General features: G+C 42.8%; 1 protein-coding gene and 1 pseudogene across 2 annotated transcripts in view; both read right to left on the minus strand.

The window, feature by feature from the left end:
• CCDC93 (coiled-coil domain containing 93) overlaps nt 1-23,938 on the minus strand; it is a 106,861-nt gene that overhangs the window by 54,086 nt on the left and 28,837 nt on the right. The window contains exons 7-12 of one of the 2 annotated variants that reach the window (XM_006066638.4): nt 18,701-18,801; nt 18,096-18,113; nt 11,838-11,874; nt 9,010-9,102; nt 8,686-8,736; nt 7,744-7,830 (exon numbers count right to left, since the gene is read on the minus strand). In XM_006066638.4, the coding sequence (XP_006066700.4) occupies nt 7,744-7,830; nt 8,686-8,736; nt 9,010-9,102; nt 11,838-11,874; nt 18,096-18,113; nt 18,701-18,801 (387 nt within the window). The remainder of the gene's footprint in view (nt 1-7,743; nt 7,831-8,685; nt 8,737-9,009; nt 9,103-11,837; nt 11,875-18,095; nt 18,114-18,700; nt 18,802-23,938) is intronic. The other variant, XM_006066639.4, reaches the window with a different exon arrangement.
• On the minus strand, nt 1,300-2,297 carry LOC112582351 (annotated as a pseudogene).

A 23,938-nucleotide genomic window follows, 5' to 3' on the forward strand; every position in this document is an offset into this window, starting at 1 on the left:
CAGATTTCCAAGAGGCTGGTCAGGTGGTCTGGTATTCCCATCTCTTTCAGAATTGTCCACAGTTTATTGTGATCCACACAATCAAAGGCTTTGGCATAGTCAATAAAGCAGAAATAGATGTTTTTCTGGAACTCTTGCTTTTTCGATGATCCAGCAAATGTTGGCAATTTGATCTCTGGTTCCTCTGCCTTTTCTAAAACCAGCTTGAACATCTGCAAGTTCACGGTTCACATACTGTTGAAGCCTGGCTTGGAGAATTTAGAGTATCACTTTACTAGTGTGTGAGATGAGTGCAATTGTGCAGTAGTTTGAGCATGCTTTGACATTGCCTTTCTTTGGGATTGGAATGAAAACTGACCTTTTCCAGTCCTGTGGCCATTGCTGAGTTTTCCAAATTTGCTGGCATACTGAGTGCAGCACTTTCACAGCATCATCTTTCAGGATTTGGAATAGCTCAACTGGACTTCCATCACCTCCACTAGCTTTGTTCGTAGTGATGCTTTCTAAGGCCCACTTGACTTCACATTCCAGGATGTCTGGCTCTAGGTGAGTGATCACATCATCGTGATTATCTGGGTTGTGAAGATCTTTTTTGTGTAGTTCTTCTGTGTATTCTTGCCACCTCTTAATATCTTCTGCTTCTATTAGGTCCATACCATTTCTGTCCTTTATCAAGCCCAACTTTGCATGAGATATTCCCTTATCTCTAATTTTCTTGAAAAGATCTCTAGTCTTTCCTATTCTATTGTTTTCCTCTATTCCTTTGCATTGACCCCTGAGGAAGGCTTTCTTATCTCTCCTTGCTATACTTTGGAACTCTGCATTCAAATGGGAATATCTTTCCCTTTTTTTTTTTTTTTTTCCTTTTCTCCTTTGCTTTCTGCTTCTCTTCTCTTCACAGCTATTTGTAAGGCCTCCTCAGACAGCCATTTGCTTTTTTGCATTTCTTTTTCTCGGGGATGATCTTGATCACTGTCTCCTGTACAATGTCACGAACCTCCGTCCATAGTTGATCAGGCACTCAGTCTATCAGATCTAGTCCCTTAAATCTATTTCTCACTTCCACTGTATAATCATAAGGGATTTGATTTAGGTCAAACCTGAATGGTCTAGTGTTTTCCCCTACTTTCTTCAATGTAAGTCTGAATGTGGAAATAAGGAGTTCATGATCTGAGCCACAGTCAGCTCCCGGTCTTGTTTTTGCTGTCTCTATAGAGCTTCTCCATCTTTGGCTGCAAAGAATATAATCAATCTGATTTCGGTGTTGACCATCTGGTGATGTCCATGTGTAGAGTTCTCTTGTGTTGTTGCAAGAGAGTGTTTGCTATGACCAGTGCATTCTCTTGGCAAAACTATTAATACTATTTACAAAATAAATAAGCAACAAGGGTACCTTGTATATCAAGGATACATTATAGCCATTATTTTGTAATAATTTTAAAAGGAGAGCAGTCTATAAAAATATTGAATCACTATACTGTATACCTGAAAGTAATATAATATTATAAATCAACTATATTTAATAAAGTGTTTTTAAAGTACCTGGCAATGAGATGGCACTTAGGGTGGATTCTTTTTTTTTTTTTTTTTTTGATGGCACTTTTATTTCCCTTCCAAAAAAAACCAACTGAAACTAAAAGAAGTAAACGATCTCAAATTTTTATTGTCTTCATAATAAAACAAAATATGAAGCTCAAAACTAGATCACTTGGCCCTTTCTCTTTTTATCACCTCCCATCTCAAAATGCTTGCATCTCTTAATAGCCAGCACGCTCTTTGATCTGCAGTTGGGCTCACACATTCAAGACTCAGTACAATCTTCTTTGCAGTTTTAGCCTTTTTCCGGAAAATTGGCGTAGCCTGCCCACCATAGCCACTCTGCTTCCTGTCATAACGCCAGTTTCCCCGGGCATATAGAGAATCCTTGCCCTGCTTGTACTGTGTCACTTTGTGGGGCTGGTGCTTCCCACACTTCTTACAGAAAGTCCGGTGGGTTTTTGGAATGTTCACCATGTTTGCGAGAGCGATAACAGCACAGAAAAAAAGCAGGGTAGATTCTTCTGATTCTCCAACAGACCTGTGACCTACAAAATGTTTTCATATCCTGTCTCAGGGAGATGCTGACCAGGAAAGACTTAGTTGCACATGAGTCAAAATGGTATCCAGCTGGTTAACATGTGGCATTGAGTAAAAGTCCCTTCCTGCCCTTGCCTGGCTCTGTTTCCTTCCCCTTCCTTCTGGTATAGTAGAGTGGAAGTACTTTGGGGACAGCCAAACTCTTAGTTTTCTGCAAATCACAGCACTATATTCCTCTTGCCTGTAACAGTGAATGATAAGATGCAGGGAGCATGTTAGACAACAGTACCACAAGGCACAGTGATCACTCAGCAAGCACATTCTGGGAAGGGTGCTCCTTCTGGAAACAATCAGAGATGGAGCTCCCTGGCTGGACTCTGTCAATACTCATGAATTATGTACATGGAAGCTTCTTTGTGTTCTTCTTCCCTGTTGCTTTACAGGAACCATATTAAATTGAGTTACACATCTCAGGGACTTGCTTTGAAACACATGAATTAGGTACCATGTTATACTGTTATAAGAACTACTGAACTTTACCAGTGAAAGAGAAGCCTGCTTATGTTTTTCACTTCATTTTTATTTTTCAGTGCCTGCTGACCGTCTAATGACTTGCACCAAGCAGGCTGTTTGATTCATTTCTGAGGCACAAAATCATTTTCACACTTTCATCTTCCCAAAATTATTGTACCTTTTTTTCACTAAGCAAAAATTCATCCTGATCTCAGCCCAATTTGGGTTTCTTTCAAGTTCCACCAAAAGGCTTTCCACCTGGGCATTCTTCAATTCCATCTTTACTTTCAAGCATTTCATTACTGAGGCCCTGAAGGTAGGGGCATGGATTTTTAGATGAATTGCCTTATTTCAGTCCAATTTATGGCAGTAAGATTAAAGAGAAAAACAAACACACCATGGTGGACAACTCTGACAGAGCCCCAGTCTCTCCAAACGTGGTGGGATGAATGTGATTGCATGCACATCAATATGTCACATAAAACTGTAATGTGTGGAGGGGCTTCACTTGCTGAAACAAGTGGTGACGTTGGAGAGGCACAGCTGGCAAGGGACTGAGGGTAGCCTCTAGCTGACAGCCAGACGTCAGCCAACAGATGTCAAAGGACTGAAGGCTGCCAAGAACCATGTGAACTTGGAAGTAGATCCTTCCCCAGTCGAGCCTCAGATGAGACTACTGCCCAGGCCAGCACCTTCACTAACTTTGTAAGAGTCTGAAACAAAGGACCCTGCTATACTGTGCCAAACACAGAAACCGTGAGATAATACACGATGTTTTTTCAGGCCACTGTATTTGTGTAATACTGCTATGTAGCAACACATACTAAATTCACAGAAAAAGAGAAAAGCAACCCCTGACATCTGAGAGCCAATCTGGCACTCTCAGCAAGGCCCTGGCGTTGCTGGGAGCTGGGCTGCATTCACACGAGGCTTTTGTGTTAAATATAAATAACTCCAGAGGACATCAACATCAGACAGGGTCACAAGCTTCAAGGAAAAAAACATGACCACTCTGTAATGTTTGTATATGGGCAAAAACATGAACACTATTCAAATCCCCTAAATGATCAAACATCCTCCTATACTGGCTAATATGAACACAGAGCTTTAACTGTGATTCTTTTCCCTTGGCCCACAGAGAAGATTTCTTTAGACATTCATTCATCAAATTATCCCTCCTTAATGCATCTAACTCAGAGCAAAGCTCTACTTTCTCTAATCTTCCCCTAAATCACCTAAAAGAAGTCTGAATCCCATAAGTCTTTTCTAAGGCCTCTTTATTGAGATGCTGTATGATTCCCCACTGCTGTGTGGTCTCCTTCAACCAGCAATAAACCCAACTTGTCTAACTATGGGTGTGTTCCCAGAGGTCTTTGACTGGAGGACATTGACAACAGCAAACAAAGCAAATTAAGAAAAACAAAAAGCAAACATGATTTTATCATGTTACGTGCATAAAAACAGAAGCATAAACCAAGAAAGCAAGAAAATACAGAGCTTAAATTAGATCTAAAATACAAAAAAAAATAACAATCTCCAAATGAGTATAAAGAAATTATTTGATAAACAGTATTAAGGTAAGTAGATAGGAGCAGGAAAACTAGGATGGATCCAGATTGTGGACTAAACAAGAATGAACTCTATGTAGCATAAAGGATTAAACATTAATAAAAAATTATGAGCTGAAATGTAATGAATTACTTATCAGATCAATGTAAAAAGAACACTGCTATTTTGAAACAAAAAGACTGATCAATTTGGGTACCAACGCCTTGCATGAAAAGAAAAGCAATACACAAATCAAAGAACAGCCTGAGAAATATGTGCATCACCGTGACAAAATATTTAAATCTACAATAGAGACTTTAATCAAATTTACAAGGAAAACATCAGATACCCAAAGTATAAGTGAGTAAAGGCTTCAATAGATCAGTCAAATAAGCAGAAAACACAGCAAACAAAAACATGCAATCATGTTCAAGCCACTCAGTGGTCCAAAGAGGTACTATTTTATAGCCACTAAGGTAGCAAGTTAGACAAATGAACAGAAGGGGAGACGCTTGGACCATCCTGGAAGCCCCTTCATGGAGGCAGTATTTTATATTGCTACAACTTATTTATAAAGCAACACAGAGGAGTCAGAATCCAATCTTTAGACTCCTACAAAATCTTTCCAAAGAAACCATTTGTTCAGATTTTACAAGAGGATTATCTACAATGGTAAACAAAAGTCTAACAACAGGGAAATGTTTAATGAATTGTGCTGGATTATCTAGTATTCATATAATTATGAAGACTAGAAACATGGAAAATATTTAGGACTTAATGTGACCAAAAAAATGCAGTTTATAAAAGTATAAATAAAGGTTACCATTAGCTGCATGGCTATAATGTGCCCCAGGCACTGTTTTGGGCATTTTTGTCACATTTCACTTAATCTTCACAACACCCTGCCATCCTGCCAGGAGAGTTATATTATTCTCATTTTATAGATGAAGATACTAGGGCAAAGCGATTAAATAAAGTGGCCAAGGTCACAGAGCTGGGAAGTTGAGGAGACAGACGTGAACCAAGACAGGACTCCAATGCTGTATTTGTAACTGTGCTGTTTTTCCTCTTTTACACACACGTGATGGCTGCAACTAGGCGCCACCATGGATATCTGGGACAAATACTGGATTAAATACGCAAACGTGAAGTAACTGTGATATGGGAATAGGATTAAAGTCAATTCAATTACAAAAACCCTCATGTTTAATGATATATGATCTACCCAATACAAACAACATAATCAAGCAATGAACTGGTGAACTCCAACTCCCTGAGAAGTTTTAATTATATGTATGCGTGTGTGCTCTATCATATTTGACTCTTTGCAATCCCATGGATTGTAGCCTGACAGTCTTCTCTGTCCATGGAATTTCCCAGGCAAGAATACTGGAGTGGGTTGCCATTTCCTACTCTAGGGGATCTTCCTGATCCGGGGATCATACCTGTGTTTCCTGCATTGGCAGGTGGATTCTTTACCATTGAGCCACCAGGAAAGTATTTTAATTATACACATCCTTGGAAAAAGACCTGTCCAAAACTACTTCTAATTTCATTCTTTCCTGGCAGAGCAGAAAAGAGGGACAGAACACAGAATACAGCCATCAGATCACTGCACAAGGGTGAGGGACGGGAAGCCCAGGGAGCCCAGGGATACAGCAGGAAACATGGAATTGCAGAGCTGATGGGGAAGACAAGTTAGCTTCAAGACTACCAGGCAAGGACATGTGTACGAAGGAGACCTATTTGCTTCCTCTCTTATAATAATCTAAGCTCCTATCTACTTACAGTGGGCAGGTATAAAGATAAAAGTCAGAGTCCCCAGAGGAAGAGCAGTGAGTAACCCGTATGTTTGTCTTTCTGTAAAAACTGAATCAGTGATGCTATGTGGCAACCTAAGGGCAGGTACAGGCTCACCCCCTTGCCATCCAGGTCTGTGTGTGCTGACAGCAAAGCAAGACACTTCTTCTCAGGGCAGTGAATTAATCACTCTTTTCCACAACTATGTCTTCAAGTCTTGATTCTACTGGTACTTTCAGGATGACCTAAATCCTTGGTCAAATGTCAGATGACACTCTAACCACTGTCACCTTTTCTAGGTGGTAAATTAAAATAGAGGATGCTTTGGATTCTATTAGGCTTCCCTGATAGCTTAGTTGGTCAAGAATCTGCCTGCAATGAAGCAGACCCCGGTTCGATTCCTGGGTCGGGAAGATCCCCTGGAGAAGGGATAGGTTACTCACTCCAGTATTCTTGGGCTTCCCTTGTGGCTCAGCTGGTAAAGAATCCACCAGCAATGCAGGAGATCCGGGTTCGATCCCTGGGTTGGGAAGATCCCCTGGAGAAAAGAAAGGCTACTCCCTCCAGTATTCTGGCCTAGAGAATTCCATGGACTGTATAGTCCATGGGGTCACAAAGAGTTGGACACAACTGAGCGATTTTCACTTTCTTTCACTTTGGATTCTAATGTGAAAGTTGGATCAGAAAACCTATGTTAAGAAACACACAGACTTTGGGGGTGGGGAAAACAAGAGAACCCCATCCCTAGACAGTCTATGCTGTTTTTTCTTAAGTTGACTTGTAACATGAGTTTTTATTTTTATTTCAACTTTATTTCTACTTCTGGAAGTGTGCTCACCAACAAAAGTTTGGTTACCATCCTTCACCATACTACTGACCCCCTTTACCCATTTCACCCTCCCCCTGCCCCCTGCCCCTCTGCTAAACACTACTCTGTACCATTTTACTCATTCTTGCTCAGAAAGCCTCTCACTTTGTGTGAGATGACCACTATTGTGCTTAGAGCTGATTATAACTCCCAGATTACAGGTGACATCCACTGTCCAACTACATCATCTGTGCAATCTCTTCAGAAGACCATTGCACAGAGGGTCAGGGCAGAGCTCATTTGTTGTCAAGGCTTTTGAGACAGGGAAAGTGGAAGTGGATGCTTGAACAGACATCAATGTTTTAGGGGGGCAGAGGGAGCAGGGTTGGGGAAAGGAGGATGTGAAACAAGGCCCTGTAAATCTGATTTTACTGATACTACATCCCGGCCAGACCAGAATCAGTTATGTGCAAAATGATTAATCACTGTCTCCCTGAAATATTCAAGGTCCTGCTGCCTATTCTTAGGATGGAAAAAAATCTAATGCTGAAATATGACTTTCAGGCTTTTGTTCATTCTATACCCTTTTAATAAAGCAGGACACAAAATTTTGCCTTGGGCTTGGCTGAGTTATGGGGTTTATCTCCTAAGTGGCAAAGCTTCATCCCTCAGCCTCATCCACCAAACTGTACCCAAGTTATAGGAAGCCTGCTAGAGAAGGAAAAATGTGGGTGCTGTCCCTAAGGCATCCATCTATCAGATGCAATAATTGCTCCAAAAGACAGGTTTTCTCTTTATATTTATAGAAAAATAGTCACTGTAGAAGAAAATGAATTTAGCTAATGGGCAAATGTGGATGGTGCTGCATGGCGGATATTCTGACAAATGTGGCGGATGAATTACAACCTGCCTCCATCAGTGCTGGGAGGGGTAGGGAAGCAGAAGGACAAATTCTTGGGCATTATTGAGGCAATGGCTTCAGCTGGGTCCCCACCTACCTTTTCTGCATACTCAGACACGATCTGCTTGATCTCGGCAGAGCACAGGCCCACGATCTGGCCCACGGAGCTTGCGGTCGGCCGGCTCTGCAATCACAAGGGAGGGTGTGCTCTCAAGGACATGTACTGGCTTTCACACACTGGAAACCCTGAGCATGACTACAGCAAAACAGATAACATTCCTGGGGGAAAAGTAATTTGGCTTTTCCTCACATGTTCATCAACAAGGAAGGGAGAAAACAAGCCTCAGGACAAAGGTTACCTCACCTCACTCCCTCCTGAATCACTCAGCAAACCCTGTTAAGATTCTCCTCGGACCCTGGGTATCTCTAGAAAATCATTCTTTACCACTTACACCCCATCCCATGGTTTTTGTCGCTGAGGATCACTAAAAAGAGCCTAAAGGGAACTTGGCAGGCATAGGACTCAGAGGAAGAAAGTGGAAATGGGAGAGGAAAAGGGATTTCAGAATTCCTGAACTACCTCCTGACTGTCACAGGTCTTTCCTGCCATAAAGAAGGATTCTCTTTCAAAGCACCTGGATAAACCTTCGGGACAGGTCGTAAGCTCTGAGAAAAGGGAATATAAATTCGGTGCCCTACCATCTACCCAGATGGTATAGGAGAGAAACAGGAGACAGGGGCTCCTGTCCTGAATGCCACATGTGGTTGTGGACAAGCAGGGCTGAACCACAGCTCTCCCAGATGGATCCTGTGATGCCATCCAGCTGGGACATCCTGTCTTCACAAAGGTCCTCAGGTCTCCCTCCGAGAGGTTCCCGTGAATGGCAACACCGTGCATGTATAAAAAGTTCCCCCAAATAAAGATCCCAGGAAACAATAAGCAGAGTGCTAAAAAGAGAGGGCCCTCCACCACAGAGCAGGTTGGTTCCAAGTCTCCCTCTCCACACCGCGCCCACCCTTGTGGCCACACCCGCCTCACCTCCTCATGTGCCATGGCGGTCATCTTGGTCATCAAGGACTGAATACGCTGCTAAAAGAGGAATGGGGAGAAGTAGTAGTGAGCAGGTCTGCCCACAAAAGGCTTAAGCTGGGTATCTAAACAGGGCTTTTCAGTGGAATCCAAGGGCTGTTTTACCCAGTCTCATTTTATGGTGAGTCTCATGAGAAGTGATGGAAGGAAACTGAAAAGAGCATGAAAAAACAGCCAACGGTAGCTGGCCATTCCGCAAAACTGGAGATGAAAGTGACATTTCTCTCCAAAAGATTTATGCAGAAACCCTAGAGGGCCACAAGGATCACTCACTTCTTCAGCAGTTTGAAGCTCATCCTCCTCGTGGGCATCAGCTTTTTCTGCAGTCAACAGCCCCGTCGGAAGTGCCATTTTCTTGTCCTCAGCCTGGAAGGGAAGATGTAAAAACTGTGGCTGAGCACTATCGGTGGAGACAGTAGAGAAAGGGTAACACTGCAAAGAGCCATAAGTCAGTGAAAGAAAACACACAGATCTGGACAAATGACCCAGCCCCTGAGAAAGGATGCAAAATCCAGAGACCTCAGCCTCCACTCCAACCACATGCCAAACAGGTGGAGTCTTGGGCCTTGCTCAATGCCTGCCTCCATCTCTGAACTACTCGCTGATTAAATTCCTATCAGGTCATACACCTTTGCCAGACTTATCCATGCACTGTGATTGGGTCTTCCCCTACTTTAATTTCTTTAAGACTAGATCACTGCCTTTTTTTCAGCTGAGGTGCATTAGTGGATATGAAAGCAATTTAGCAGGTATGCTGCTGCTGCTGCTAAGTCGCTTCAGTCGTGTCCGACTCTATGCGACCCCACAGATGGCAGCCCACCAGGCTCCCCCATCCCTGGGATTCTCTAGGCAAGAACACTGGAGTCGGCTGCCATTTCCTTCTCCAATGCAGGAAAGTGAAAAGTGAAAGTGAAGTCGCTCAGTCGTGTCCGACTCTTCACGACTCCATGGACTGCAGCCCACCAGGCTCCTCCATCCATGGGATTTTCCAGGCAAGAGTACTGGAGTGGGGTGCCATTGCCTTCTCCATTAGCAGGTATGACTGGCATCTAAATACAAATAACAGAACATATCAGAGTGCTTTTGGGGGGGGGTGTGTCTACTAAACCATGATGAAAATAACTCCTACTACCAAGAGCTGTCAACAAAGTTTGAAAATCGCTAGTTTAAAGGTTTAAAGGATAAGACTCTAAGCTGCTTGTCCTGATGCTCAAGCTCCATGCTATAAACCCAGCTCAGGCTCAAAATGTACCACACTCAGGACAGCTGGAATCATGGCTGCTCCCCAAGCCTGCACTGTGAGTCTAGAGTTCTTGGTTTTAGCTCCATCTTTGCCATTCACAAGCTATTGATCTCAGATTTACCTTCTCTGGATATTAGGATCTCTTGGGGTTGAATGAGAGGATTGGCCTCAGATATCCCTCTGAGACCATTCCAATTCTGGGATGTGCTTAAGCATATGAGTGGCTCCAGGGGCTGGCCTGAGCACTTGTGTATATCTGAAGGGGATAAGACTTCCAGTTCAAATGTACCATCTGACATGAGAATGATAAGGCAAGGCCAATGTGAATAATATTTCATGGACATCTCATAATTTTTCCAACCATAATCAAATTGCCTTATTTCAGAATATAGTCATATACACAGACATTGTTTTCAGACCTAAAATTATATATTATACATACATATCAAATTCTTATATACAATACAGTTACCCCATGACACTCTAATCCAGAAAAGCCTTGCTTTGGAGGAAATGGCTGTTTGGTTGAGCGAAAACACAAATGCGGAAATGAGAAAACCAAGAAAGATGTCATAATGAATGTATAAATGATTATTAATGGTAATAATGATGATGATAGTTCACACTTAGTAAATGTGCACTCTGAGTTGGATTATTCTACATCTTTTACATTTTAATCTTCACAACAGTGTTGTGAGATGGTACAACTTCTGCCCCCATTTTACAAATGCCATAAACTGAGGCACAACAATTAAGTGTACTGACGGAAATTATGCAGTGAAAGGGAGGAACTAGCATTTGAAACCAGCCAGTCTGGCTTTAGAATATATGCACCTCAGTGTCCTCTGAGGACTGAGACAATGACCACAGGAAGCAAAGGGAGGCTGGGGTCAGGGAAGGCTCGCGGGAAGCACTGGGAATGAGGTCTAGACAGCGGAGGGGCGGCAGGAGAGTGGTGAGAGGAGCTGTGTCTCACTCAAGAAAATCCAGGGGTTGGGTAGGGAGTGAGAAAACAGGTTCACTGAATCTCAGCTGTGGACTCTTTAAGAGGTCACCAGCCGCTTTGGCTAGCACGTTATTACTGAAAAGGCGGTAGGTAAGAGCACAGGCTTTGATGTCACACAGACCTGGGTTCAGATTCTTTTTATGGCACTTTAGGAGCTGTGTGATCTTGGACAAATCACTGAGCCTCTCTGAACCTCAGCTTTTTGATCTGAAAAACAGGAATGAGTATCTTCCTCACAGAGTTGTTTAGCCTGACCAAAGGGCCTGGACACAGGAAAGGGTAGCACTATAAGATTTATATGCCTGCCCTGCTGCTGGCAGTTAAGAATCATGAATAAACACATATACACAAAAAAAAATATGAATGGAGAGAAAACTTCGAGACTCCTTTATGAAGTTTTAAAACCCCATCTTGACTTCCTGTTTTCTCCACTCCAGGCTTAGTACATAGGCAGCCTGTAATGTACACTGTGCTCTCTCTCACTGCCAGCAGGCTGTTCACACCCATCTAGGGTGTCTCTCATCAGATGAAGATGCTCAGGCCCCCGTTTCAGAGTTATTAAAGCCCACATGTTTGACCCTGGGGCCATGATTTTCAATCACCCTTCACTTCCAGTCCCATGATGAGGAGTTGTCGCAGTTCCCCAACCTGCAGAGGCAGCAGATTGGGAACACCAGGAGGGAGATGCAGGGATCAAAAGCAGCTGGTACACCCCTGCTGACTGGGGTTGCTCAAGGACCAGAGCCTTGTTCTCCCATCCCTTTTGGGAGCCTGTCAGTGTCAGACAGAGGCAAAGTAGAGGGATACTTCCATATCTCAAATGTGCTCTCCCATTAGCCAAGCATTTCTTACCTTTTCTGTTTTGCTCTCGCGGCTAAATCCATATCTCCTGCAAGCCACAGAAGAGAGGAGCTCAATTATTACTCCAAAACAACAAAAAAAGTTGATCAAATGAATTTTAGTTGCACTTTTATATGAAAAGCACCAAAGAGAATTTTGGCTATTTGGTGACTGGAGAACATGTTTCAAGTGCCAAAACCACAAACATATTCCACTGTTTTTGAATAAAGGGCCCAGCATTCAATTTGCCACATAAATACTATCAATATAAATGGGAACTCTCCATGCAAAGCACACCATTCTCTTAAAGTGTGATTACTACTGTTTGAATCTGGAACTATACCGATCCATAGTTTAAGCTAGAAGCCTTAAAAATATCTGTATATGTGAATGTGTTTGCTCAAGCTTAACATGCTCTCTAATGACTACTTTTATAACCTCACATCCAGCCCATTTTTTATTCTCAAACACAACCCAAGCACAATGCCAAAAATGTTGTGTGCTCACTTCACGCAAGTTTAAATTCAAAGACACTCACAAATGCACTTTAGTTTAAACTAGTTTATTTTCAGGTTCTAATTAATATCTTTTTTTTAAAGCAATACAAAAACCATTCGACCTAAAACAAAAACCATAATGCAAAACACCCAAACTCACTTACCTTTAAATGGTTTATAAGGAAATAAAATTACACACAACCATTTAAGAAAAACAAATTAGGGGACCCTGCTCTGCCTTCACTCACAGCTCACCCCATTTGCTGGGTCGTGTGCTGGCTTCTGCCCTTGTCTCAAGCCTCTACTTCCACTATCCCTCCCAATCCCTTATTCAACCTCCTACTGGCCTTATACGCATCTGGAAAAGGCAGGGAACAGAAGCCCTCCTGGTGGGCACTGTCACTAGGGCCTCCTTTCCATGGACCCAGCTAACAACCGCTGAGCCTCACCCCAGCAGCTCACCTCCCCTGCTCCTGGGCATCGGCGCCCTGAGCAGAGTTCTGCATATACTGTGCTGTACTCCTATCTCCTCCTACCTTTCTACTCACTCCTCACATCTCAGCTCTAAAGCCACCTCTTCCTCTGAAGCATTCCCAGACTTCACTTTGGATGCTTTTGGTCATTTCCAAAAGTCAGTTCCACTCAATCTGAAAATCTCAATCTAGGACCAGTGCTTTGCCAGACATGTGATGAGTGTGAAGGGAAACACACACTTGGGCACAGGATTTCTCAGGACTGGGCTGACAAATCACAGGCTTAGTTTATAGTTGAGTCTAGTGTACAGCGTAGGTTGGGTAGTAGTAGGTCAGGACACTGGGTTTAGATTCTTCACCCTGATGACAGCCAGCTCTGTGACATGGGGGAAACTGCTTCACTTCTCTGAGCTTATCTGTACCACTGATATGGGATTATAGACATGATCTCCAGCCCTGTTTAAACAGCTTCCATATGATTTCTATAAATTACCACTGATGGTATGGGAGAGTTAGAAGGAGACATAAACTACAGGCTGTGTAGTTTGGGTTGGACACTTTAAACTACAGCAGCACTCTGCCCTGGCTGATCTATCCCTGTGCCCGTACGTGTTCCCCCTACTTTCTGATCAGCAATCATGTCCAGCTGACTGTTTGCATGTCTGCATCCTTCTCCAAGAAAATGCAGAAATCAAGAAGCCAAATGTATCACCTGTCCTTGCAATAGGCTATCTTATAACTGGAGAGACCAGAAGTCATTGCTGGGTACACTGTGCCCATCCACAGATCGACAGGCCCATAGTGCAGGAGATCAAAGTTCAATTCTTAGTGTCCACCCAAATCCTGTACAAGACCTTACAGCAGATTCTGTGAACTGGCTTAGTCATCTTTCTATACTGTACAGGCCAGAAAACAAACAGCTCTATTTTCCACATTCCCTTGTACCCAGAGTTCTGAATACTATTTAAGTTCCATCAATGAGATGTATTTGCTGGAGTTTTGAATGTGTTAACAGTTAGAGCAGGAAACAGTGAGAGCATAAGGGGTTCACTGTGCTCATGGGGATCACAGTAGAAGTAACCTGATTCTGGGCCAGAAGCTGTGACAGTGGTTTTCTGATCTTGGAAAAAGCGGTGGCTCTTTTGCCAGCAGCTGTGGTACCAGCTTCCCAGCACCACAGGCTATCTGCCAGCTTCTTGACCACAGAGGCGGCGGCAGCAGCCTCGGCAGCCCAGATCTACTGTGATGCTTGGGCAGTAACCCTGCTCAGTCGAGATCACATGCCTTAACTCTTCCCATCCACCCTCGTAATCAATCCCTTCTGCTGGAACTAGTGGGTGGGTTCTCAAACCAGCTGACCAACAGAGGGTCTCTCCAAAGTTTCCCACTCCTTGAAGTGTCCTTGCACCCCGGGTATTCTTTTGTTTCCCAAGCCTTCAGTCTCTGGAGACCTTTAAGGGCAGAAGACATACCCTCAGACAGGCAGGTCTTATCAAAGATCCGGGAACTTTATGGATTTTCCAAATAAAGAAGTAAACAACTAAATATGAGTAAATTCAATTCCCAGGTCCAAGCTACTTCTCCTTAAAGACAGAAGCTCAGAAAGACTTTTCTGACCACCCCAAACTAGGCTTCTGTGCCTGTCCACCCTTATGCTCTCACTGTCTCCTCCTCTAACTGTTGCACTTTCAAAACTCCAGAAAATGCATCTCAAGGGCAGAACCTAAATAGTATTAACAACTCTAGGTGCAAAGGAATATGGAAAATAGAGTTGCTTGTTTTCTGGCCTGCACAGGATAGAAAGATGCTGGATGTTGACTAAGTAAAGACTTGTACAGGACTGGGTGGACATGTGCTTCTGTATTGACACCAAAAAAGCATTCGCAGTCACCCCACAGGGTACAATTATTCTGTATTATATGCACTCTGTCTGTTGAGCCCTGGAGGGGAGGAAATCTTCTCCACTCACCTTTTTTCTCTACACTTTTAAAGTTGAGGTTTAATTCATACAACATAAAATTCATTTTAAAATGCATATTTCAGCAGTTTTTAGTGTATTCACTACTTTGTGTAACCACTGCTGTGCCACACATATAACTTTAGTATTCACCTACCCAAGTTATTCTGAACATATTTAAATATACTCAAATAACTAAAGCATGTATTTAAAAATTTAACTTCATTATTAAGATTCTGTTTCTAAGCCACACTAGTCACACTGTAAGTGTTCAACAGTCACAGGTGGCTAGTGACCACTACATTGGACATCATCATTCTAGAAAACAAACATTCTCGTCTTCTTCCCTGGGGCACATTAAGACAGATATCAAATTATCTGGAACCCAGAACAAATCAGGGACATAAAAAGCCCTAAATACTAAGGACAATGGATTCTGTTCTTTGTTCATTCAATGAACATTTACTAAATACCTTCCGTGAACATATCATGGGCCTTCAGAAGGGACATAGGTTAGAAGAGATATGTTACATGCACTTAAAATGCACTTCCTCACACTGGCAGTTTCATAGTGTGGTTAGGTGTGCAAGTTATCTCCTAAAAGTTTACTGAACCCATATATATATATATACTGAACCCATAATATAATTGAAATATTATAAAGATACCATTGTGTTTCAGTCTAAAATCAAAACTATGAGTCTTGTTTTTCCAACAACATAGTATTTAAAGAAATATACCTAAACATGTTTTTAACAAGACATACCAACCTAGATAGCATATTGAAAAGCAGAGACATTACTTTGCCAACAAAGGTCCATCTAGTCCAGGCTATGGTTTTTCCAGTGGTCATGTATGGATGTGAGAGTTGGACTCTGAAGAAAATTGAGTGCCAAAGAATTGATGCTTTTGAAGTGTGGTGTTGGAGAAGACTCTTGAGAGTCCCTTGGACTGCAAGGAGATCCAGCCAGTCCATTCTAAAGGAGATCAGCCCTGGGTGTTCTTTGGAAGGAATGATGCTAAAGCTGAAACTCCAGTACTTTGGCTACCTCATGCGAAGAGTTGACTCATTGGAAAAGACTGATGCTGGGAGGGATTGGAGGCAGGAGGAAAAGGGGACAACAGAGGATGAGATGGCTGGATGGCATCACCAACTCGATGGACGTGAGTTTGAGTGAACTCCGGGAGTTGGTGATAGACAAGGAGGCCTGGCGTGCTGCAATTCATGGGGTCGAAAAGAGTCGGACACGACTGAACAACTGAACTGAACTGAACAGTCCTTAAGGCCCTCAGCATAGTTGTCCAGGCTCAAAATATACCCTTGAGCAACTGAAAGTCAAAAAGGGGAGGAGAAACTGGGATGCTGGCCTCAAAGTCAGACGCTCTATGGACCTAGGCTGAGTGACCTTTAACTGCAAAGAGGATACACTGTTTTCAGACCTTCTTACGTAGCAGTCAAAATATTTTCCCTTTCATCAAGAGGAGAAATGAAGAGGAAAACAAGCACTGACAACAAATCAGGGGTTTAGATTCCTAGGTGGGGAGGAGCAACTAAGGGATGCCACAATGGTGAGGGAGAGGCTGGAAGGAGCAGAGTGAGACCCAGAACCAGCAGGGGGCCAGCCTTGCTTGATGAGGAAGGGAAGCAAAGAGGGTAAGGCTTGTCTTAAATGAGCTGGAGGGAGAACTAGAACTGGGGGGGATGAGAACACAGGGACAAGGAAAACTAAAAAGAGAGGCTCAGCATAGGATTCTCATTTGAATCCAAAAGTCATATTTATGAGCATCTGAGAACCAAAAACTGCTGCTGCTAAGGATAATAAAGATGATGGTGGTGATGATGATGTGGTGGTGATGATGATGTGGTGGTGGTGATGATGATGTGGTGGTGGTGGTGACAGCATCTAATAGTTGACATTTACTGTTTTCTACATGGAACAGACTATCAAAATCCCTCAAAAAGACACTGTTATATGACCCTCACCTAATGGGAAAGATCTCCATGCAGTGGACAGCACTGACTAGAACCCTGAGAGAAGAGTCTAACAGCCAGATAGGAGGATAGGGGCCTTCCCAAGGAAAGGGAATAAATGAATGACTTCTCTGGGCTGTAAGTTTCATCCAATTTGCTCTGTCAGTTGTATTAACTCTTTAGTTGTTCAGTCTCAGAGCAAACAAAAAAGACTGGGCCTGTCTTTCTATGACCAAGAACCAAATTATCACCCGAGGCTCAAACACATTTTATATAATGATGATGACATGCTTTTGCAGTCCATCAGACCTGAGCTCAAGTCCCAGTTTGAGGCTCTTACTAGTTAACAGTTGACCTTGGGCAGGTTACTTTTTAACCTCTGTGAAAGCTGCCTTCATCATTCTCAAAAAGGGGAATGAACTGAATAAACCATCAGAGTTCCCCACCTTCACAAATTCACCCTCTCCTTATCAGAAAAGCTAAAAAAAAAAAAAAAAAAAAAAAAAGGCAAAATAACCCCATCTCCTAAAAAAACAACAAAAAAAGCCTTCACTAAGCAGCTACCCCAGGCTTAGAAATCAGGAGCCAGTATGACCCCACCAACAAGAACTAAGGTGAGTACCGAGACACATATTGGATATTGGAAAAAATGAAGGTATGAACCATACAAACTAACAAAAAACACATTTCCCTGAGTTCTTTTTGGCTCTAGGACATGTGAGACTCACAGAGGCTGTCTCTCCAGCTGTGGCTCATGTGGACCAGCACAGCCTTGTCTGCCCTCTTGCAGCTGAGGGGCGGCTAGAAAGCCCCCATCACAGTGTCCAGTTGCACAAGGTCCCACACCCCAAAGGACCCCACACTTGGGTTGTTGTTGCTGTCATGAAATTCTTAATGATTAATCATTACTCATAACTCTTAACATGGGATCCTGCATTTTCATTTTATATTGGCCCCTGCAAATTAGGAGCTGGTCTGGAGGTGCCTGATTCAGAAGAGGAGTTCAATTCACAGCAGCAAATGGTGAGCATAGGGCAGCCCTCACAGCTAGATTAGGGCCAGAACTAACAACTTCCTTTTAATGAAACGGACTAGCTTTCATTCTTAAGAGCCGGCATTACTCTCTCAAAAACAAACAAAAAGTGGCAACTGCAATTCCATTTGAGAGATGGAATTAGTAAGGCAATTAAACCTTAATTTCCTGCTGGTTCTCTCCAGCATCCTAGAGGGAGAAGCCACAGATGCTCACTCAGAGAGGCTAGTGGCAGTGCCGTTAGCTCCAGCCCCGCAGTGAGGGCTGGGTTATGAGCAGAGCAACACACAGCAACCACTCAGATGAGAGAGGAGGAAAGCACCAGGAGACATACTCACATCAAGGAATCAGTGACCCTAAGTAGAAAATTCAGGACATAAAAGGAAGGTTAATACCCAGAGTCAAGCAAAAAAATTCAACGAGGAGAGGCATTTCTGTGTGTTTAAGTGAAAACCGATGCCAGAAGAATTTTTTTAAAATTAGAGATATTTTTAAGAAGTGACAAAACAACTTCTAAATTCTTCATTTTTCTGGTCAGGACAATTCTTCACAGGAAACCAAAACTAGTATCTAACACAAAGTAAAGCTGCTTTAACTGCGGTTTCCCTGAACATGTTTACAAATGGCAGGGGCAAGGAGGGTAGCCCACCCAAGCTTCCATGAACACCCCCACATGCCCTGACTCCCCAGGGAGGGCAGAGCTGGGGCGGGGGAGGAACTTCAGAGATCAGGCCTCTGCTACCATCAGGGAAGCTACCCACAGAAACTGGACTCATTCAACACCGGAGGGAAAAGTACTCGGTGTCAGAAATCTCAGGCCCAAAATTGTAAACTTGACCGGGTGAGAACTAACCAAGTTCATCCCAATGAAGTGATTTAAATCAGCTTTTCTTTTCAATGGTTTTATCAAATAGATACTTATAAACAGGGTCCCCTTCATTACCGGCCATATTCCAAAAGCGTGGCATGGATCCGAGACTCTTCATCTAGCAGCTCCTCTGCTCCCTGCTGGCGTTTGTATTTCCGACGAGGTTTGTAAGCATCCTAAGAAGTGGATGAGGTGGAGAATTACCGAGGGTGAAGAGGCGTCTGGCCTGTCAGGGGCGGGCCTTCCTCCCCGTGGTGGTGGGTGTACAGCTCCCTGCGGGTAAACAGCTGGCTGGGGTGGCTGCCTTCAAGGAGTCTGCCCTTTTTTTTATGTTGTAGCAAATACTTCCACCCAAGCCATTGTTGTCAACTTTGTTTTATCTTGGCTGGGGCTTTTTCTATCCTATGACGCTTTAATATTTCATGCCGTCAAATTCATCAATCATCTTTTTTCCTAACTCGGGGACTGTTTTATATGTTAATTATATAGATTATATTTAACCTTTTAATCTATTTAGAATTTCTTCTGGTATAGTGAAAAGTTGGTATATATAGATATATTTTTCTCTGAATGGAAAATTAAGAATCCCAACATCATAAATTTAAGTCTATCCTTTCCTTGATTTAAAACAGCAAACATACACACACATAAAACATGTACCAATATTATCCTCTGCAATTCTTGTTTAATGAGTATCCTGTATCCATTGTTCTTTTCAAATTTCTTGGACATTCTTACACATTTTCTCTTCCAAATGAATTGCAGTATCAGCCTGTCAAGTTCATTATGAAAAACTGTTGAGCTTGGATTAGAATCACACCAAATTTATAGATTACTGTGGGAAGATCTGACATCTCTATAATACTGAATCTTGCCTTGAAAAGCAAGATTTATTTCTATTCAAATCTGTTTCATCCCTTAATAAAATTTTCCAGAAAGAAATACAAATTTTTCACACACACTACATATCCAGACCTTTCTACCACCCAAAGACATAAACTGCAACAATCACCAATATAGATGTTAACCTAGTATACTTAAAAAAAAAAAAAAAAAAATTCTTTCATGGCAAAAGAAATCTCAAATTCTTAAATTCTAATACCAAAAAAGGAAAGTTGATATAAACCCTTCAGAGATATATATATTTTTACAGAAGTGTTTGAGGTTTATCCTCAAAAAAAACTTATAAAACACAAAATGCATTATAAGCTTCCAATGACTTTTAAATTATTAGAGTATTATTTAGTTATAAATATAGAAATAAATATAGATCCATCTTGTGTAGGACACATACTAAAACTGCATATACATATTTCCTAAACAAAGTATATGGCACGTAGTAGGTGCTCAATTAATGTAGGTCGTCACCCTGAGATGACCTGGTTTACCATTCTACCCCAAACACATGTCCTTCGTGACTGCCAACTGGCAGCAAATAATACCTTAATAATATTTGTTCAGGGCTCTAGGTACAAGTAGGCAGTTGTTTGTGCAAGGTATTTCAGTTTGCCCCTGGATCTTTTCTTTCCCACTGGCAGAGTTTGCTTGGTGGCTCAGATGGTAAAGACTCTGCCTGCAATGTGGGAGACCCGGGTTTGATCCCTGGGTCGGGAAGATCCCCTGGGGAAGGTAATGGCAACCCACTTCAGTATTCTAGTCTGGGAAATCCCATGGACAGAGGAGCCTGGTGGGCTACAGTCCACGGGGTCACAAAGAGTTGGACACGACTGAAGCGACTCAGCACATACACATACGTAAAATCTCCACTTGGACATCACCAGGACAAGCACTACTATCTGGCTTCTCCAGACCGTGCTATTTTTAGGCTAATCAAAATTGTTCCCCTCTTGATAATTCTGGTTAACTTTATTATCATCTCACTTTTTATTAAGAAAAGTTTCAAGCATACAGAAAAACATCCTTTCTGTAACATCTATAATTTCACCTATTTTGTGAAAAAGAAATGAAACAGGGTTCTGGGATGATCCTGGAGGGTTGTTATAACTCGCTGCCACAAGTATTCCTGTTTGCTGCTGGTGCCTACATGAATAGGAAGCTATAAATAACAAATCAGATTTATGGGGAAATGAAAACCATAATAAACTGGTATGACATCAGTTACTGTGTATGATTTAATTTCCATGGAGCTCTACTATTACAGCAGCTCTATATAATTGAGCTTAACTGCTACCTTCTTTAGTTACCATTCATAGAATCAATGACCCAGACAGGAAGTTGGGTTCTTCTAAAAAAGGAATGACTTCAAAACAATAGCATACTTGAAACCAACAGGACAAGGACCTTTTATTCAGCCAAACAATGACAATTTTGGCCTTTGTGCAATTATTCCTTATACTTTAAAGCACCTCATACACATCTTACTTTTTGCATTTTATAACTACACTGTGGGCAAAAGCAGGGCAGATGCTATTACCTCCACCTTGCTATTAAACAAGCAGAGAACAAATAATTTGTTCAGGATTGCTAGAATAGGTACCCAGGTTGCTAGTCCCAAGGTTTCCTACTATACTAACTTGCCTCAGCCACTAGTCACTCCAGCTGAGCCCTTTCATGAGACTATACAATGTGAAGTGGCCACATGGATCATTACAAAGCTTTGCTTAAGTAAAGGACCTAAATGTTCCCAGGCCAAGTATAAACAACTATTACTAAGTCACCCTTTTAAGAAATGAGTCTGGAACATTGATGTCTAGTCCTGTCTCTGCCATTAACAAGCTGTATGACCCTGGGAAAGGCAGTTTCCCTCAGTGGACTGTTTTCCATATCTGCACAATGATGGCTGGACTAACAGATTTTGAAGGAGACTCCTAGTCTCTCATTCTTTGTGTTCTTAACCCTGAAAAGATAATGAGTTGGTAGCATAATTCCATCAGTAATTTAAAGTCAGAGGTTATTTTTTAACTATGCTTTCTACGTCAAGGCTGTATATTGTCACCCTGCTTATTTAACTTATATGCAGAGTACATCATGAGAAACGCTGGGCTGGAAGAAGCACAAGCTAGAATCAAGATTGCCGGGAGAAATATCAATAACCTCAGATATGCAGATGACACCACCCTTATGGCAGAAAGTGAAGAGGAACTAAAAAGCCTCTTGATGAAGGTGAAAGTGGAGAGTGAAAAAGTTGGCTTAAAGCTCCACATTCAGAAAACGAAGATCATGGCATCTGGTCCCTTCACTTCATGGGAAATAGATGGGGAAACAGTGCAAACAGTGTCAGACTTTATTTTTCTGGGCTCCAAAATCACTACAGATGGTGACTGCAGCCACGAAATTAAAAGACGCTTACTCCTTGGAAGGAAAGTTATGACCAACCTAGATAGCATATTCAAAAGCAGAGACATTACTTTGCCAACAAAGGTCCGTCTAATCAAGGCTATGGTTTTTCCTGTGGTCATGTATGGATGTGAGAATTGGACTGTGAAGAAGGTTGAGCGCCGAAGAATTGATGCTTTTGAACTGTGGTGTTGGAGAAGACTCTTGAGAGTCCCTTGGACTGCAAGGAGATCCAACCAGTCCATTCTAAAGGAGATCAGCCCTGGGATTTCTTTGGAAGGAATGATGCTAAAGCTGAAACTCCAGTACTTTGGCCACCTCATGCGAAGAGTTGACTCATTGGAAAAGAGTCTGATGCTGGGAGGGATTGGAGGCAGGAGGAGAAGGGGACGACAGAGGATGAGATGGCTGGATGGCATCATGGACTCGATGGACGTGAGTCTGAGTGAACTCCGGGAATTGGTGATGGACAGGGAGGTCTGGCGTGCTGCGATTCATGGGTTCACAAAGAGTCGGACATGACTGAGCGACTGATCTGATCTGATCTGATCTGATGCTTTCTAAAAAACATGACATCAATTTATCTTTGGCCATTAACAGTGGCAGTAATAGTACTTGTTATCACTTACTGAATGTGTGGTATGTGTCAGGCATATACTGCTCTGTATGTGCTACCCACTTGACCTTCACACCCATGAGGGCAGTTATTTTGTTTTATGTAAACAGATGATGGAACAGGCACAGAGGTTAAACAGCTTGCCCATGGTTACAAATGTAATAAATGAAAGAGAAGACTTCAGAACTGAGACTCTCAAGCACCTGCATGATGTGCCCTACCTCAACTGTGATCAGCCTTCATGCTGGGCCCTGATCATCTGCTCAGCATATGGCAAAGGAAACATGAGTGTGGTTGGGGTTAAAAAGTTAAGGTGACCCCTCTGTAAAGCAGAGACTTGTGTACAGTGAGCGGCCCAGCTCTCCACTTCTCAGGACTGGCTACAAGTCAGGTTCACCCATCAGAGCCATTCGTCTGGGTCACATTCCAAATGGCAGGGAAGGGGTGGGAAGAGTTCAGCTCCACAGCTGTGTCCACAACAACGCTCCAGTCACTGCCCCTCAGCTATGGCAGGCAACCCCTTCATGAAATAACCAGTGGGCAGCAAGACAGCCACCGACAGCCACTGCCCTCCAGAGCTCCAGGGGGCCGGACCACACCATACTCTGCAGGAAGCACATCTCATTTTCCCAGAGCTCAACTGGCAGCCCAAACCTGACTCTAACAGACACCTCCACCCACCGGTCGCTGAACAAACACTGCCTTCCACCTAAAGGGGCTCCACTGATGTCCCCATCAGCAAGCACAGGGCCCTAAAACATCCTCTAAGAAAAAACTATTCTGAGACAAACAGGTTTGTCTTCATTTTTGCATTAATAAAACCACCACTACCACCACCACAAAAATGAAGCCCCTGGGAACTGAGTGGACGGAATGATGAGATAGATGGATGGTAGCCATGTCGATGGGTAGGAAAGTCAGCTGGGGAGGAAGGTTTTCTCCAGACATCCTTTAAATCTTGTTCGTTCCCTATTCTCTCTTACAAGAGCTCCACTATGCAGGTCTGCGTTCTGCTCTGTGAGGTCTAGCGAAAGTTCCACTTCAGACCCCCTTCAAACTGTACCACACAGCTTAACTCGGTAGGTAAGAAAGAGGCTGCTGTTTTGTATACATGAGCCAAGATGGCTTCTGTATATTGACTTCTAGGTTTATTTCTTCACAGCATACTGAGACCCACTGCTCAAAACCCTCCACCTCTTTACACACCCAATTATTCACAAGATGCCCCACTAAGCAGAGTTTTGGCCGTTTACAGTCTGTCCACACTGCATGCTCTGCAAAACTGCCCCATCACTTCTGAACCACAGATAGGAGAAGCCCGAGACTATAAAAACCCCAGACTGCAGCTGCCCTTCAAATATCTCTAACCCACCAGGGGCTTCCTGCCCCCACCCCTGCCC

This window comes from Bubalus bubalis, chromosome 2 (assembly GCF_019923935.1).
Source record: "Bubalus bubalis isolate 160015118507 breed Murrah chromosome 2, NDDB_SH_1, whole genome shotgun sequence".
Lineage (NCBI taxonomy): Eukaryota > Metazoa > Chordata > Mammalia > Artiodactyla > Bovidae > Bubalus > Bubalus bubalis.